A 17024-nucleotide genomic window follows, 5' to 3' on the forward strand; every position below is an offset into this window, starting at 1 on the left:
CAGGGAGCTTGCTAACGCCTCTCCTAGATGACGCCACACAAGAGCTCGCACTTAGGGTTAGGCAAACGACCCGTGTTCCATCGAGAAGGTGGCTCTGGCCTTCTATTGCGCGGTCCTCCAGCCGCCTTTGGACCCCGCTCTGCTCTCCCAGGCAGGTGCGGTGGGTGCGGCAGGCAGGGCTGCTGCGGACGTGCATGAGTGAGCGGGACTGCAGGCTGGCTCGTGGGCTCCCTGCGCAGACCGGGCTCGCGCTGTGTGGGCTCAGCCGCGGACATCCAGGGGTGGAGGGGTGGGGGTGCTGGGCGCCACCGAGATGTCCGGCCGTTCAGTTCATTTCTCTTACGTTTAAGCTTGTCGTGTGTAGGAAACTCCACTTTGAAAGCGAATTTACCTCATCAGTGCCCGTCTGATGTTTCCCTCCAGGGTTGTTTGAGAGACACAAGTTACTCTTCTCTTTCAATATGACGATCAAGATAGAACAAGCAGAAGGCAGAGTCCCCCAGGAAGAATTAGATTTCTTCTTAAAAGGTGATAAACGTGCCTCCTTTCATTCTTCCCCACTTCCTTGACACCCCCTCCTCCCCGTTGCACACACATGGAGGTTCGTTAAAACAAACCAGAGTATTACCAAACTTCTCCTTAGAACTTGGCTTCCAGCAGCACAATTAAAAAAAAAAAATTAATTTATTTGAGAGAGAGAGAGAGAAAGAGTGAGCACAAGCAGGGGGAGCCACAGAGGGAGAGGGAGAAGCAGGCTCCCCGCTGAGCAGGGAGCCCAATGCAGGGCTTGGTCCCAGGACCCTGGGATCACGACCTGAGCTGAAGGCAGACTAACCGACTGAGCCCCCCACCCCGCCCCCACCGCCCCGGGCACCGTCCAATAGCACTGCTTTACTAAATATTTCAGTTGACAATTGCAGCCTCAGAAGTGGTTCTGGTCTGGCCCAGAGCAGCGGGGTCTCTGCCCACAGGCTGCCCTGAGGCCGGAAGCCACGCTGAGCTGCCTGGGTGGGGTCCCCAACAGTGACAAGGTGAGCCTACGTGTCCTTCTCCATCCATCCCCTCTGGAGACGCGCGCGGGTCTCTCCTCGGAGTGGGAGAAGTCGAAGGCCCGAACTACTCACTCCTCCCGGCACGTTGCTGCTGGCTGTTTACTTCCCATCTTCTGTTGTGATTAGGAAACATTTCCCTGGAGAAGAGCCAACGAAAAAAGCCCTGTGCATGGTTGTCTGACCAGGGCTGGGAAGATATCATGCTTTTATCCGAAATGTTCTCAGACAACTTTGGGAATCTTCCTGATGATGTGGAGAAACACGTGGCGGTCTGGCAGGAGGTGAGACCATGTTCTCTCTCCCCTCCTTCCCTTCCCTCCATGTCGGTGGGCTTGAGATTTCAACCGTAGCCTTACTCCTCGTGACCCGAGTGACCTGTTCAGAGTGGAGTCAGCTCCCTCCAACACCCTTGATGGAATTCTCCTTTATGTGGCTCAGCTGGAGAACTGTCCATCCGTCTGTCCATCCGTCTGTCCATCCGTCCATCCACCCATCCGTCCATCCACCCATCCATCCATCCGAGAAATGGGCACTTGCCATGGGACTCAACAGTGAAAAAGACTCAGCCCCTCCCTTCCTGAAGTTCGTTTTTTGGGGGGCGGGGGAGGTAGAAAATGACACATCTGACTAGAAGTGACTTGGAGGTTCATACTCGTATAGGTTTCATTCCTTTATAAAGCGACTTTTGGGAGCTTCGTATAAAAATGGGGGCGTATATCGTTCCCAAGTTGATGCCACCATGAATGTTCTTTTCCTAGTGGTATGACCTGGACTCACTCGAGCAGTTTCCATTTCCCTTGGGTTACGATAACATCACCCCTTTCCAGAAGTTGCTTATTTTGCGCTGTTTCCGTGTGGATCGGGTGTATCGGGCAGTGACCAACTACGTGACTGAAACAATGGGAGAGAAGTAAGTGTGTTACGGAGTTTGCTTGGCCCTTCTGTGGGCTCGTCCCCGCCCGCCCGCACCCTGGACTCGCAGACAGCGGTGGCCGCCCAACTTTGGCAGTGTTAGTCACTCAAGTTCCGTGCTATTCGGGAGAGGTTCAGTGGGAGTCACATGTGTCAAGTTTTCTAGTAGCCGCATTCAGGAAGAAATGGATGAAGTTAATTTTAATTACATTTTATTTAACTCAGCACATTAAAGTATCATTTCAACATGTAGTCAATGCAAACATTATGGAAATATTTATTTATTTAGTATTAAGTCTTCAAAGTCCTGTATGATTCAGCCTTACCACACAGCTCGGTTTGGACTGGCCACACTCGCAGTGCTCAGTGGCCACATGTGCCGAATGCCTTCTGTATTGGACAGCACGGCTCTGGAACTGAAGACAGGCAGATAACTTGGGCTTGCAAACTCAAACTCAGACGGCAATGAGTGAGCGGGGCTGGCTGGGGACGGCGGCACATGGGAGAGGTCAAGCCTGGTCCACAGGGGCAGTTGCCCCTTAGCTCCCGCTGACTGACACCAGCTGGCAGGGCCCCCCCCTCCCAGTGGCTGGATCCCCCAACTCTTAGAAAGAAGTTACAAATTTGGATTTCTGTGTCAAATCGCCCAAGCCTGATGTGTTGGTAACTAATTTTCAAAAATCTTGAGAAGTGGGCTATTCAGGACATACCTGTGGAGTTGCTGGCGTGGGGCCTCTGGGTTGTGTGTCGTGGGGACGTCTGCCTGGAAGGGCCCCTGTCGGGAGGTGCCCCCATAATGTGCTGGGGTGCGCTAGGGGGACGCACTGGGGCCCGTGTCACCTAGGAGTTCACCCTCCTGTGTGTGATGTGTGTGTAGACATTGGACTCTAACTTGTGCAGACTTATACCAGAGGAACAGCCAGAAGGTTCCGGATGGGGTGAGGTGAGCACGCTGTGGCTGTCCTCCACAAGAGACCCTGCTTTGTTTCCTTCACTAGGTACGTGCAGCCCCCCATGATCAGCTTCGAGGCCATCTTTGAGCAGAGCACTCCAAACTCGCCCATTGTGTTCATCCTCAGTCCCGGCTCTGACCCTGCCAGCGACCTTATGAAATTAGCCGAGCGCAGTGGTTTTGGAGGAAACCGCCTCAAATTCCTCGCCATGGGTCAAGGCCAAGAAAAGGTAATTTGTTGTTGGAAGGAACGAACTCTAAATTTAGGTGAGGTCCCTGCCTCTGTTAACAGTTGGTTAATATCTGGTTTTGAGGGTGCCGCTCCACGCGGGAGCTGGGTGCATTTCCGGTCCTCTGGGCCGTGGCGCTCTGGTGCCCGGATGATGCATGACAGCCGTATGGTCCCACAGCGGGCATGCTGTCATGCTGACCCTGCCGGGCCGCTGTGCCCTGTTGTTCCCAACGTCTGTTCACACGTAGTCGTCATCTCCTGTCCTGGTGACGTCCCCATTTCAGATCGGGGCTGTCACTGCCCCCAGGGCATGGCCACGGACGAAGTCAGGGCGCCGGTGCGACTGTCCCAGAGAACCTGGAGCTCCCGGGGCCGAGGGAGGCCGGTGGGTGGAAGGTGGTGGCTCATCTTCCAGGCCCTGAAGGGATTCTGGAAGATAGCTCTTGGAAGGCACCTCTGGAGCTCCTGGGTCCCTGGCTCCGGCTGGGGCGGGCTGTTCATTTCCTGGGGGTGTGCAGTGGGTGTCTGGGAGAGCATGGGGCCAGCATGGCTTTGGGACGCCGACCCCCCCTCCCCCCGCCCCATCTCCTGGTGCAGGTAGCGCTGCAGCTGCTGGAGACAGCAGTGGCCCGCGGGCAGTGGCTGATGCTGCAGAACTGCCATCTCCTGGTCCAGTGGCTGAAAGATCTGGAGAAGTCCCTGGAGAGGATCAGCAAGCCGCACCCGGACTTCCGCCTGTGGCTCACCACAGACCCCGCCAAGGGCTTCCCCATTGGGATCCTGCAGAAGTCCTTGAAGGTCTGGCTTCTGACAGACGCCCCGGCCCCCCAGCCCCGTGTGTGCATGCATGTGTGTTTGGAAATCTAGGACGCAGCCGGACCCTCACACCCACCCTTCCCACGTCCATCTCTTCCTCTCTCTTCAGAGATAAGCACTGTCCTGTATTGGGTGACGATTTTCGGGGGGGGGGGGGACAGTTAACGCCTCTCAGGCCTGTCTCTACCACTTCCGCACGTATCCAAAACACCATCTAGGTTCGTTTTCCTGTACTTCACATTTATCAAACCTTCTGCCCATATCTGCAGTGCTCTAGCGGATTATATGCCCCGCTTAACTTACTCTCCAGAGAAGTTGTGTTTGGAAAGGTTTTGTCATCTGGGGCAGGTTGAGGGAAAACTTAACTACTTTCCATGGTCCAGAGAAGCTAAAGCACCTTCCTTGGGTCATTTGATGAACAGGAGCCAGAACAGTATCTTGTTCCCTAACTTCTTTGCCGGGCCTTTCACAAGAGACGTTTGCTGTGTGGGGGATGGGAAAGGTGGCCGCACAGAGAGGAAGGGAAAGCCGAGATGTCTACATTTTGCACCCTCTTCAAAGCTGGACTCATGGGTCTGTGGTTTCGGTCACGATTTGTCTTCTGACAGGTTGTTACAGAGCCCCCCAACGGGCTGAAACTCAACATGAGAGCAACGTACTTCAAGATCTCTCAAGACACACTGGAGCAGTGTCCGCACCCGGCCTTCAAGTCCCTGGTTTATGTGCTGGCGTTCTTCCACGCGGTGGTGCAGGAGAGGAGAAAGTTCGGGAAGATCGGGTGGAACGTGTACTATGACTTCAATGAGTCTGACTTCCAGGTGAAGACGCAGTGGCTGCTGGTCCCCCTCACCCGGCTCATCTCCCCCGACCCTTTCTCCAAGTTCACGACCACCCGGCTGCTCCCGCCCACACTTCAGGAAAGGGTCAGCACGGGAGTGACTTCGTAGGTTGGAGGATAACCACGCCAGTCCCTCCTCTTTTAAGGTCTGCATGGAGATTCTGAACACGTACCTAACAAAAGCCTTCCAGCAACATGACCCTAGGATCCCGTGGGGCAGCCTCAAGTACCTCATTGGAGAGGTAGGAGCATCTTGGGGGACCCTTCATGGGCTGCCTCCTGGGGCTGGAGATGGGCTGTGGCCTGGGGCCCCGTGCGTGACCTCTAAGCCCTTGGTGACTCCCCTCTTGCTTCTGCCACCCGTCAGCTGAAGGCCTGAGGTCTCTGAGGAATTCTGTTGGCTCATCACCTGGGTGTCTTTCTCCTAAGTGGGCTCCATCCCCATGGACGCTCTGGATTCATCACTGTGGGGGCTGTGTTCTCTAGGGGTGGGCATGGCCTCGGGCCTGTCACTGTAATCTTGTTCCTGTCCAGCGGGCATGGAGGGCCACTCTGGAGACCATTACTTTATACAGCCCCCACCCCCATGCCCTGCAGGTGGCACACACAGGGACATCACCAATTCGAAAGACCAAAGTGGCAGCTGGCTTTTTTGGTGGTTTTGTGGTCTGTTCACTAGGTTTTGGGGATTTTGCAAATGGCATACGGGCTCCCCGCTCTTCATGAGGGCACCTCTTGTTCACAGTGGGTCACAAGGCATGCCATCGACATGGTTTGAGCTGCACAGTGGCCAGGCCAGCAGGAGCATCCCCAAGGGCACATCTGGTCTCAGGGGTCCCTTGGTGGGTCCTGCGCTCCCAGCCAGTTCTTGCTTCCTGTACCTCAGGTCATGTACGGAGGACGGGCCATCGACAGCTTCGATCGGCGCATCCTGACCATCTACATGGATGAGTACCTGGGAGACTTCGTTTTTGACACTTTCCAGCCATTCCACTTCTTCCGGAATAAGGAAGTGGACTATAAAATCCCCGTTGGTGATGTAAAGGAAAAATTCGTTGGTGAGATTTCTCAGGCATCAAAACGTATGTTAAAATTGTTTTCTAAGGGAGATCCACCATACATTTCAGCTGTTCTGTTTTCTATGGTTGGCTTGATGGCTCTTCTGACCTCCCTGCTGGTGGGGATCCTTGGCTGGTGGGCGTGCTCCATGATGTTTTTATAGGGGGCCCAGCACGTTCTTCATAGCCTCAGCATTGATGGAATTAGTTCAGATTTCCTGTCCTAGAATGGTGACAAATATGTCAGATTCTGCCTGGAAGGGAAGCCCACTGAGCCATTTTCATAAATGATAAACATACAGCTGTATTAGGGTGTGGTGGTATAGAATTTTTATTCAAAAACGTGTCACCCCTTAAGCAGTGGAAATTAGTCTTGCCTATCTGGGGATGTTGAGGCGGTGGGCCCTCAGAAATTGAGGGTGGTGTGACAGTGTATTCCCTGTTCTGATTATAGAAGCCATTGAGGCCCTCCCACTGGCCAACACACCCGAAGTGTTTGGTCTTCATTCCAATGCTGAGATTGGATATTACACTCAGGCGGCTCGGGACATGTGGGCCCACTTGCTGGAGCTGCAGCCTCAGACAGGTGAAGTCTGTGGAGGACGGAATTGGTTTGGTTAGGGTGGAAGGTGTTGGCACAGGGTGCTCTTGGTTCTTGTAGGTTGTATATTGTTGATGCCTTTCCAAGAACCAGAAGGCTCAGGATGCCCCAGTCCTAACACTCAGATGCCTTGCTTTCCCTAAAAACTGTCCTGGTTTTAGGGGAATCCAGCAGTGGCATCAGCCGAGATGATTACATTGGCCACATTGCCAAGGACATAGAAAACAAGATGCCTAAAACCTTTGACTTGGACCAGATCAGGAAGCACCTTGGGGTGGGAATCTCCCCCACGTCGGTGGTGCTTCTGCAGGAGCTGGAACGCTTCAACAAGCTCGTCATACGGATGTCCAAGTCTCTGGCTGAACTTCAGAGGGTGAGCATGCTCCTAACGCGCACACCACTGCCTAGACACACCACCCAGTTTTCTGATGGTCTTGCCTGACTGCTCTCGATTCTGCGAACAGGCCTTGGTGGGAGAAGTTGGCATGAGCAACGAGTTAGATGACGTAGCCAGGTCTCTTTTCCTTGGGCAAATCCCTAGTATCTGGAGAAAGCTTGCCCCGGACACGTTAAAGTCCCTTGGGAACTGGATGCTCTACTTCCTGCGACGGTTCAGCCAGTACACGTTGTGGGTAAGTAGAGGCAACCGTCTTTTCGTTGGTTCGAGGTTCAGCCTGGACTGACCCTGCCCCCAACCACCTCCAACTCCCAACCCCTCTCTAACTCTGCAGTAGTACCTTCCGTTTGCAGTTGACTGGGTGTTCTAGAAATGGTCTCTGACTCTACAGGCATACCTGTATTGTTTTTTCCTTTTTGTTTCGTTTTCAAGACTTTGAAGCCTATTATGCACAATCTGATTTATTCATCTCAGAGTCCATCTTGGCCATTGTTCCTCTAAGTACATTTGGATCTAACTTACTCTTTTAATGGGGCTCTGTTTTACAGATGTTCCATGTCCTTTCCCCTCATGGACACTTAGGTGGTTCCATTTGGGTTTTTTCTCTTTTTAGCTAGGAGGGACAACGCTCCGGCGCCCATGTCTTTAGTTACGCACATGAGTATATTTCACAGGCAAATCCCTACAATGGCAGAGTTGGGTCCCAGGGTGTGCATTTCAAATTCTGACAGCTCTTGTCAGACAGTCTTCTAGAGAAGTGGGAACCACAGTGAACAAACACGAGTATTTCCTCCCCTCTCTGCGACACTGTGTATTCTTAATATTTTGGATCTTTGCTCCGTGATAGGTAAATAATAATATGTGTGGGTGTGCATTTCTTTAATTATGGTGAGGCTGAGCATATCTTACACACATGTAGGTATCTCATTTCTTTTTCTGTGAATCGTCTTTTTGTGTCTTGATTTCATTTTTATCGAGTTCTTCATCTTTTTAAAATGATCTTTTGGAGCTTTTTGTGTATCAGGGAGATTAGCCCTGTGTCTGTCAGTATTGTGTTTCCCCCAACTTGTCATAAGTCTTTTGATTTTGCTTATGGCATTTTTTTCTGTAAGAAAGTCTTACAGTTTTATTTAGTCAGATGTATCAGTCTGTTCTTTTATGGCCTCTGGGTTTAGCATTCCCAACTCCAAGATCTTGACAACATCCATTGGAGATTTGATCTGGTACTTTTGTGACTTGGTTCTTTTATATCTAGATCTTCATTCCTTCTGGAATCAGGCAGTTCAGCTTGTTTTCCCCAGCATGCTTCCAGTTGTACCCACGCCCATCTTTCTGCTGCCAAGGTGAACTATGTTTAATCGTGAACTTAACGTCTGGTTCACGCTTGGCCCTGGCATTTGATGTTGGCCCCAGGCTCCTGCCAGCTTCCCTCCTTTCCCTCCAGGTCACCGAGAGCGAGCCCAGCGTGATGTGGCTCTCGGGGCTGCACATCCCAGAGTCCTACCTCACGGCCCTGGTGCAGGCCACCTGCCGGAAGAACAACTGGCCGCTTGACCGCTCCACCTTGTTCACGCAAGTGACCAAGTTCCAAGATGCAGATGAAGTGAACGAGCGGGCAGGACAAGGTACGGTCAGCTGGCTGGGGAGTCTCCTCCCCGAGCTGTCCCCAAGGCAGAGCAACGAGCATGGTGTGGGCTGAAACAGGGCCAGGCCACGTTTGAAAGTGAGGCTGCCGCGGACAGTGGTGCTATGTGTGCACTCCCCGAGTCTTGACCGGAGGGTGGCCACACGCGCTGCTCTGCCAGTTTCAGCACTGAGACCTGGGGTTGATGTCAGGAGACACCTGAACCATGTTCACTGGGCTCCTTTGTGGGAAGTGGGCTCCTCGGTCAGAATTAGATCTTTCACAGAACTGGATCACCCGAGGGCTTCCCTGGAAACCCTGAGGGGTCAGGGGCGTGGGCACCAGAAGGCAGATCAGATGAGGTTGGACCCATAAATTATAACGTCAGGTCCCTTCACAACACTGGTGACTGATGCTGCAGACTCTGGCTGGGAGCTGCCATTTCCTAGGGCGGGGCCCTGGAGTCGGAGGACATTTAACCGTGAGCAACAAAAGCGCTCTTGAGCCAACTTCGGCGAGACGGGCTTCATGGTAGAGGTTCAGGGATGCTCACCATCCCCGTAGCACAAGGCCAGCGAGGTCTCAGAGGAACTGGCAGGTGTCAGGGCCACCACGCTCTCTGGGTGACTGACTGTCCTCTGCTGTTGTGCATGTCTGTCGTGTCCTGTTCCCCAGACACCATTTTCTCTGCTGGGTTTGACTCCCTGCCCCCACTCCCTCTGGCTCAGGGGGGACTTGGGGTTGCCGTGGTACCGAATGACCGGTGCTTCCATCTTTATAACCCGGGGCTCCAGCGTTTTGGGCTGTGTTCCTTGAAGCAGATTGCTGGGGGAGGCGCCCACCCCTCGTCCCCTTCGCCGAGGCTATGGGGGAGGCTCATGAGATCTACAGAGTGTCCTGTCTGGGCTGTCCCTCCACAAAGGGAAGAAAGGACGGCCACCTCTCTTGGAAAAAGGCCTGGGCTGTGTCTGGGGACGGAGAGCCAGTTACTTGTTGTGCGTGCACCGCGGACATCCGGGAGAGCCGCCGGTGCCTCCACAGAAATCCCCGTCTCTTCCTGGTATCTCTAGGATGTTTTGTCTCAGGACTGTATCTAGAAGGCGCTGACTGGGATGTAGAAAGAGGATGTCTTATCAAGAGCAAACCTAAGGTGCTGGTGGTCGACCTGCCGATTCTGAAGATCATCCCCATCGAAGCCCATCGCCTCAAACTGCAGGTCGGGGGGGTCACACTTGGGGTGGTTCAGACATTCTGGCCCTTTAAAACACAGGTGGTTAAACTCTGGTGGGTGGGGGAAGCCCTGAGACAGGGCAAGAGTGTGGAGCCACTTCCCGGGAAGACCCACGTGTACACAGGTGTGTAAGCAGCGACTCCCCGAGCGGCACGGCTTCACGCTCCGAGCTGTGGTCCACTTCGGGAGAGACGCCTCCCTTCCTGTCACGTCCTGCCTTATCAAGTCCTCGCATCTGGGGTGGCAGCAGGTGCCTCCCCGCTCGGCCCGGATCCACTTTGACCCTGTCGGTGCTCGGCTGCGGAGGGTGGCCCGGCAGGCCAGCGGGAGGCGCTGCACCATCTGCACCCACACGAGTGTCCCACGGCCTGGCCTTGAGCTCCTCTGCCCTCTGGCAGCACACCTCACTTGCCTCTCCTTTGCAGAACACCTTCCGGACGCCGGTCTACACCACCTCCATGAGAAGGAACGCCATGGGAGTTGGCCTGGTGTTTGAAGCCGATCTCTTCACCTCAAAACACATTTCTCACTGGGTGCTGCAGGGGGTGTGCCTCACGCTGAACTCCGACTGACCGTCTGGGCCAAGAAACCCACACGCCCAGCTCCGTCCGGGGCTGGCGGTGGGAATGTGGGCAGTCGGCAACAGTGGTCACGTCTGCGGTCAGCTCTCGGGGCCTGGAGCGGCTGGGGGTGGACGGACATGGCTTTTCCTTTCATTTGAAATCAATTTAATCTCTTTCCGTAGAAATTAAGCAGATGGTTTTGGTTTTTAAACTGTTTCTAAGGATTCTGCATATTTGAAAAGTAAATACTAGAGAACATTTTAAGGTATGTCGTTTTCTTTCCCTTCTCAGAGGAGACGTTGTGATTAGGTGGAAGTGCTGGGCTGCTGGGCGGGGTCCGGCAGAGTCCCCTTCCTGGGCCCATGCTGCCGCCCCCAGCAGAGATGGCCGTGGTCCCCCACCGCCACCCCTCCCCCCTTCCAGAGCGCTCCAGTCTGCCGGGTGGGGGTGAGGACCCTGAGCTGGCGTGTCATTCCCGCATGAGCTCCTACCTGCACCCTGGCCGGGTCTGCGTGGGGCTGGGGGCAGACTTAGAATACCCCGGCCTGGCTCCTGGGCGTTCCTTCCTTCCGCACACCCTGGGGCCAGGCCTGCTGGAGGGCAGGAGTGGCTTTACTTTGCAAGGGAGGAGCCTGGAAGTGCAGTCTTCTCAGGGGCGGGAGCCCTGGGAGAGAACATGGGGTGAGAATGCAGTAGTTACTGGGGGGGGGGGTAGCTGTTTCTCCCGCTCCCACAGTCTCCCCCCGCAGCTCCTCCCTCAGGTGGTTTAATAAAAGACACAAAACAGAAAGAGGCAGGTTTAGAAAATAAAGTTTGTTGGGATCTTGAACACTTTGGATAAAACTAACAAAAAATATGAACACACGTTCAGGTTGTAGTGATATGAGAAGTAACATCATATTTCGTTCCCGTGATACACATATACAGCTGCTTGGCTCTCCGTGCCGCCCTGGGAAAGGCTTGTCGGGAGGTTACAGGGTCTCCTGGAGGGAGCAGGGGCTGCTCCGGACGGGCTGCCCTGGAAACTGGAGCGAGAGGGTCAAGGTCGGTCGGCATGTATTGCTCTGGCTGTAGAATGAGGCGTGTGACTATCTGATTTCATTAACGTTGAGTAGTGATGCAGCCTGTGGCCTGTGCTTTGTCCACGAGCGCACGGAGGTTACACGGAGTGGGATTAGAAGCAAGCGATTCGGCACACAGGTGTTTGGCCACAGCGATTAGTAAATACGTATTCTGCAGCAGGGACACGATCGTATTTTGGTGTCAGTAAGAGGGCAAGAGGAGCAGGAGAAGAATAATCTGTTGACAGGTCTGAAAAAAATTTGGCATGCATGGGATTTAAAACAAACAAAAGCATGGATGAGTTTTTCCTAGTAGTGCTCACAGTGCATCGACAGCCGAGGGTGAAGGGCCGCGTGGGGCAGGCTTCACACAGTTCTGTCCGTCCCTGAGTGCTTCCTCACGACCTTCCCTCCGTTCACCTGGTCAACTGCCAGTGTCTCCACCTCGGGCTGGGCCTGCGGTGGGGCGGCGTGGTGGATGCGGTGGGCCACCCCCACGTGAGCCTTGTGCGGCTTCTCGCGGGCCGGGCTGTGCTGCTCGCTCGGGCCACGGTCGGAGGTGATGGGGGGGATGACCAGAGGCCTCTCCTTGATGAGGTGGACCTCGGCGGACTCCCTGGCCAGCAGGAATGGGGTGGGGTCAGGCATGGCATCCACTGGCTCCCGCAAGAGGAGTTTCCGGCTCTCAGCCCCAAATCTGTAGACCTCTTCAAATTCGGGGTGCAGGGGGGCCGAGAGGCTCTTTTTCATCCGGCGGCGGGGTGTTTCGGGCAGCTTGTCCTTGGGGGGGGCCGGCTTGTAGCTGGCCAGCACGGGGCTCCCAGAGGGGCTGCCGTCCGAGGTCCCACTGGCGCTCATGAGCTTGCGCTTGGCGGCGTGCAGCTGGGACGTCAGGTAGGCGATGGTGCTGGCGCGCTGCTCGAGCTCGCTGGACAGCATGTTCAGCTTGTGGCTCTTCACCTTCAGCTCCTCCAGGTACTTCTTCTCCCTCTCCTTGACGGTGTTCTCCAGCACCGCGATCATGGCGTTCTTCTGCTCCAGCTCTTTGAGCAGCTCATTGTTCTCGTTCTCCTGGAGCTTCAGTTGGGCTTCCAGTTCTTCACATCTTCTCTTTAGTTCACTGCTTCTGGAAGACCCCTCTCCTAGAAGAACAAGCCGAGGGGGCGGGGTTTAGAACCCCCCGGAGCAGAGGCAGGGAGTCCTTCTGTGTCGGCTGCCCTCCCCAGGGCCTCTTGCTCCCACCCCCTGCCCTCTCCCTCACCCAGGTGTGGATCGAGTGCTCTCGGAGCGCCTTCCAGCTCTCGGTTCCCTGGCTCACTGCACAGAACGCCTCCACACTTCAAAAATGCTGAAGTCACAACGGACAATCTCAGGCTATCAGACCCCAGCAAATAGGAATAAACTGAGCAGATCCCTCTGTCTGCTTGGGCCGCATGTACTAAGCACCTGCTTCACTCGAAGCCCCGTTCTGAAAGACAACTGTAGACTTTCTCCGTGTCTAAGCACAAAACTCTGAAGCTGCAGAGGAGACAGGAGGGGAGGCTGCTGCCTTCCCTGCCACAGGGTCCCCAACTCCTCCTGTCTCAAATGGTGGCTGTTCCTGGGCCTGGGGGCTCCGCCTCAGCCCCCCGCCCACCCTGTGTGTGCCCACCTCCAGCAGCTCAGGATCTCCCCCCAGCGCTGCCGGGGCCTGTGCAGGGCTGGGAGCCAGCGTCCGCGGGCACCTCTCACATGGGGATGCGGGCCGAGTGGGGCCCCAAATCCAGGGCTATGGACTGATGTTTGTTGGCTCCTGACTTTTCAGGAGCTACCGCGTCTGCCTGCCCTACCTCCCTGAGACTCGAGAGAGCTGCTCCTTGGTGACCATTGTTCCCAGGGATCAGCACCTCCTCTTTTGCCAATTTCCACTCTTCTATAGGAAGCTCTACTCTACCTCCTCCTCCACACCCACATCCTTTCTAAAGTTTCGGTCTTTCCCCATAAAATCTGCATGTGCACTCAGCTGAGGCAACTGCTCTTCACCACCTACGGACAGATTTCCCCAGCTGCCTGAGTGCTCAGTCACTGCATCACTTAAAAATTTTTTTTTTTTAAGTAATCTCTACACCCAATGTGGGGCTCGAATTCACGACCCCGAGATCAAGAGTCACACGCTCTATGGATTGAGCCAGCCAGGTGCCTCTCACTGTGGCACTTTTTAAACAGATTCTCAGGTCTCCTCCCTGAGCCTCAGAATCAACCTTCAGGGGAGGGGGTCCAGGGGCCTGTATCTGCGCCCCCGCCCCATGCCCCTAGATGGAGCAAGTTCTGCATCCACCAAGGTAAAGCAGTGACTTCCAGTCTTGGGGAGGGGAGATACCCCCACCAGGGCCAGCTGAGAGCTCTCATACCGTCTCCAATTATCACCTTGTGCCCCTGCCGCTGAGGAGGGTGGGTGGGTGGCCTTGGGATTTAGAGCTGAGACCCTCAAGGGGCTCTCTCTAGGGGCAGGGGAGGAGGGACCAGGCATATGAGTTCCTTCCTCCTGTATGCAGAGAGGGTTCAAGGGCAAGAACTAATCTTCAGGTTAGCCTGGCCAGGAGGGGGTGGGAAATGAAACACCCTGATTCCCGAGATGTGGGTGGCAGGGGTGCAGGAATCCCCGGAGGCCCCTGATCCTGGCCCAGGGCTTCGGGGGAGGAGAAGCCTGGCATCCTATCTCTTCAGTGAAGCCCCTCCTCTGCCACACAGACAAAAGGACATCTGGGCCCCCGAAAGACACACTTAAGAGACTGTAACCTGAGTATCACAAATGGAAAAGTCAGTACTTGGCGATGCACCGAGACCCATGGAGAGGTCCGTGTCTGTTACCCGTACTTGGACACACTCATGAATAATAAATAGGCCATAGTGCGGCCTATTTAGGAAAAGGCATCTCGACTCGTGTGGATTCTGCACTTTTCAAATCCCCACTTGGTTCCGGGGAGCAAGCTAATTGTCATCAGCCACAGGGGCCCCCGTTCTATCTTCTCTGCCCCAGCTGCCATTAGGCTGATATCTTTGGGGGGTCCCTGAGGATTCTGGTTGAGGGGAAGCATTTCCGAGACTGCAGTCTAGAGAAAGGCATTCACGATTCTTTGGGGACTATCTAGTCATTTGGTCCCTCACTCAACCAGTGTGTCGGGAGCGCCTGCTCTGTGCCAGGTCCTGGGTGAGGCTCAACGGACAGAGGTGGTGGGACCCTGTTCCTTCTCCTCTTTCTGGTTTAAATTACATTAATTTCTTGATTAGAGAAGGAAGACATTCACTGGAGAAATATCGAAGTCAAGAAAAGCATATAACAGACATTCCAAATATACGTGTCCATCAAAAGAAAATAAAACCACTCTTCCTTCCCACTCCACTGACAGCCCCTCATAACACCTCAAGGTCCAAACGTCCTTCCCATCTTTTCTTAGAAAGCTCTGGTCACACGTGCAACTCTTCCTAGCAATGTATTTTCTTCTAAATGTGTAGCTAATGAACAAATGGCACCAACATGTGCCACAACCAGAAATAATACCGCCATTCACTTTCCGGGAAGAAGTTCTTACCTGTCTGGTCCGAACTTTTGAGTGTCAGCTCATATGTTAAATCTAAAAAGGAAACCATATACATTAATTTTGTATGTTTACAGTAGGTTTCAAAGTCTTCATCAGCTCTGAAAATGCAGAACCGATTCCCACGATCAGCCCGCAAATCCTGCCCAGACAGAGCAGGGCTTGGCCGCGTTAGCGGCAGGCGTGCAAATGGCAGGAGCCACCAGCGGCCACTGTCCCTCCTAGGGCTCAGAGAGACCCTCCTTCCCTAAGACACACCCCGGCATCTACAGTTAGCAAGCAGCTTGCTCTGTGTGTTACAGTTTGACGATCAGTTCCAAAATGCACTGTAAAGCCTAACCATTGCATTTTGATCTTCTAAATCCTCAGTATGCCAAGAAATGACTTTGCAGCTTTACGCTTGGTGTGTGTTGATTAGGCAAAGAGGATGAGGGAAGACATTGGGATGGACTCCAGCGATGGTGGGGTTAACCGCATCAGAGAGAAGAGTGAAATCTCTTCTCGCTCCACTCCTGAGCAAGCCTGGCATGGCTTCTGAGCCGGCTTCTGTCTCAAACAGTCCCGACAACAGGTCCTGCTTTGCTCTACGGCCCCAGGTGGTCCTGGGGGCCCTGCTCCGGGGGTCACGCGGGGCCCCTGGTACCTGTGCAGTGTTGCTGCAGCCGCCTGATCTCGGCGTGCAGCCCCTTGAGGGTGCTGGCGTGCTCCCGCTGAAGGAACAGGAGGTTCTTCTGGGCACTGTGCAACTGGTTCTCCAGGTTTGTGGCTGCCATGCTGACATCCAGATGGCCTGCGGGAAACACAGACCCTGGTGGCTATCTCTGACAGCGAGGGTTGCGGGTGGAAGGCTGGAAGAGGGCGCTGCCTGCTGCCTGCCCTCCTTGGCTTTGGGGGGGTGGCAGGCAGCATGAGGCCTGGCTCTGGAGGCAGAAGGGGTACATCAAACCTGGGTTCCCCGATTCCAAATCCTAGCCTTTCCACACGCCACATAGACTTCAACAGACTGTGACCAAAATTGCTAGATTGCCAAAGATTTCCCTGACAAGGTACACACTGACAGCTTCCTCACGGAAAGACCGAGCACCTGGGCAATGGGGTGAACGTTTCCTCAAAATGGTATTGAGAGATGGCCAAAGCAAGGAGGAGGAGGAAGAGGTGGGGAGAACTCCAGAAGGAAGCCCATGGATTTCACAGAGCTGAGAGGAGCCCCACATCTTTCTTTGGGAAAGGGCCATGTGGTGACTATGGGAAGCTGGAGTCTGTCCCCAAACCCTGCCTCCCCACCCACGGTGGCTTCTGTCATCAATCATCAGCTGCTCACTCAGGGCCTCAGATTCTCTGACTTTACTGTAACTCGAGAAATGTGCTGAAGTCAATTGGTCTTTCTGGAAAAGCTACCAAAGAAATTTAAGACGCCTTGCACAGCACTGAAAAATGCAAAGGACGAAATGTGGGTTATTTGCTTGTAAATTATCCTTGTAAATACAGAACCTCAGAGTGCATTTTTCCTCATTTGCTATGCCAAAGAGCCCTCCCAGAGGAACACTACTTCTCAAAGGGCTTCCGGTATGTGGATGGCTCTGGAGATGACCACACGCCCAGGTGCTGTCACCACACTGGGTGACACACCCCAGCTCTGGAACTAAGGAAAGTTCATAACTGGAACTCAAGACATGCGTCTTCAGTCACACGGAAAAGCTTCCCACGATCTCCTCGGGCCACAGGCTTCACTTAAGGCAAGCTAAGGAAATAGAGTGTGAGAGGCAAGCCTGAGAGGGAGGGAGGGAGGGCGGGTAAGGGGAACAGGTACAGAGGAACAAAAGGACATTCGGCGGGGAGAGGGGCATGGTGCAGCGTCCAGTGGTGGTGTTGGCCGCTTTGCCCTGTCGGAGGGGGGGAAGGGGATACAATTTGGCGAAGTGTGTCTGGAGCCTGGGAGAGTACCATCCCTCTGACTTCACGATTTCATTTCTAGGAATCGAGCGAAGGACAAGATTTACTTTTGTGTGAAAAGAGGTAGCCGTGACAATGGCCGTTACAGTGCAGTTCACAGAAAAGACCAGAAACAGAATCCAACAAGAGGGAACTTATTACAGTGATGGCTTCTAG

At 54.2% G+C, this 17024-nt stretch overlaps 2 protein-coding genes across 3 annotated transcripts in view; one reads left to right on the forward strand and one right to left on the reverse strand.

Annotated features, from left to right (window-relative positions):
* DNAH10 (dynein axonemal heavy chain 10) overlaps positions 1-10358 on the forward strand; it is a 130706-nt gene extending 120348 nt beyond the window's left edge. For both annotated transcript variants that reach the window (XM_044921325.1, XM_021698501.2), the window contains 14 exons: positions 424-528; positions 1179-1333; positions 1811-1962; positions 2963-3146; positions 3746-3946; positions 4573-4782; positions 4949-5044; positions 5689-5860; positions 6315-6446; positions 6623-6834; positions 6926-7093; positions 8303-8483; positions 9553-9698; positions 10139-10358. In XM_044921325.1, coding sequence (XP_044777260.1) covers positions 424-528; positions 1179-1333; positions 1811-1962; positions 2963-3146; positions 3746-3946; positions 4573-4782; positions 4949-5044; positions 5689-5860; positions 6315-6446; positions 6623-6834; positions 6926-7093; positions 8303-8483; positions 9553-9698; positions 10139-10285 — 2261 coding nt within the window. In that variant the 3' untranslated portion in view covers positions 10286-10358. The remainder of the gene's footprint in view (positions 1-423; positions 529-1178; positions 1334-1810; positions 1963-2962; positions 3147-3745; positions 3947-4572; positions 4783-4948; positions 5045-5688; positions 5861-6314; positions 6447-6622; positions 6835-6925; positions 7094-8302; positions 8484-9552; positions 9699-10138) is intronic.
* A 716-nt stretch (positions 10359-11074) lies between these two features.
* CCDC92 (coiled-coil domain containing 92) overlaps positions 11075-17024 on the reverse strand; it is a 30580-nt gene continuing 24630 nt past the window's right edge. The window contains exons 2-4 of the mRNA XM_021698672.2: positions 15559-15705; positions 14910-14951; positions 11075-12479 (exon numbers count right to left, since the gene is read on the reverse strand). Of these exons, the coding sequence (XP_021554347.1) occupies positions 11704-12479; positions 14910-14951; positions 15559-15688 (948 nt within the window). The 5' untranslated portion in view covers positions 15689-15705 and the 3' untranslated portion in view covers positions 11075-11703. The remainder of the gene's footprint in view (positions 12480-14909; positions 14952-15558; positions 15706-17024) is intronic.

This window comes from Neomonachus schauinslandi, chromosome 14 (assembly GCF_002201575.2).
Source record: "Neomonachus schauinslandi chromosome 14, ASM220157v2, whole genome shotgun sequence".
Classification (NCBI taxonomy): Eukaryota; Metazoa; Chordata; class Mammalia; order Carnivora; family Phocidae; genus Neomonachus; species Neomonachus schauinslandi.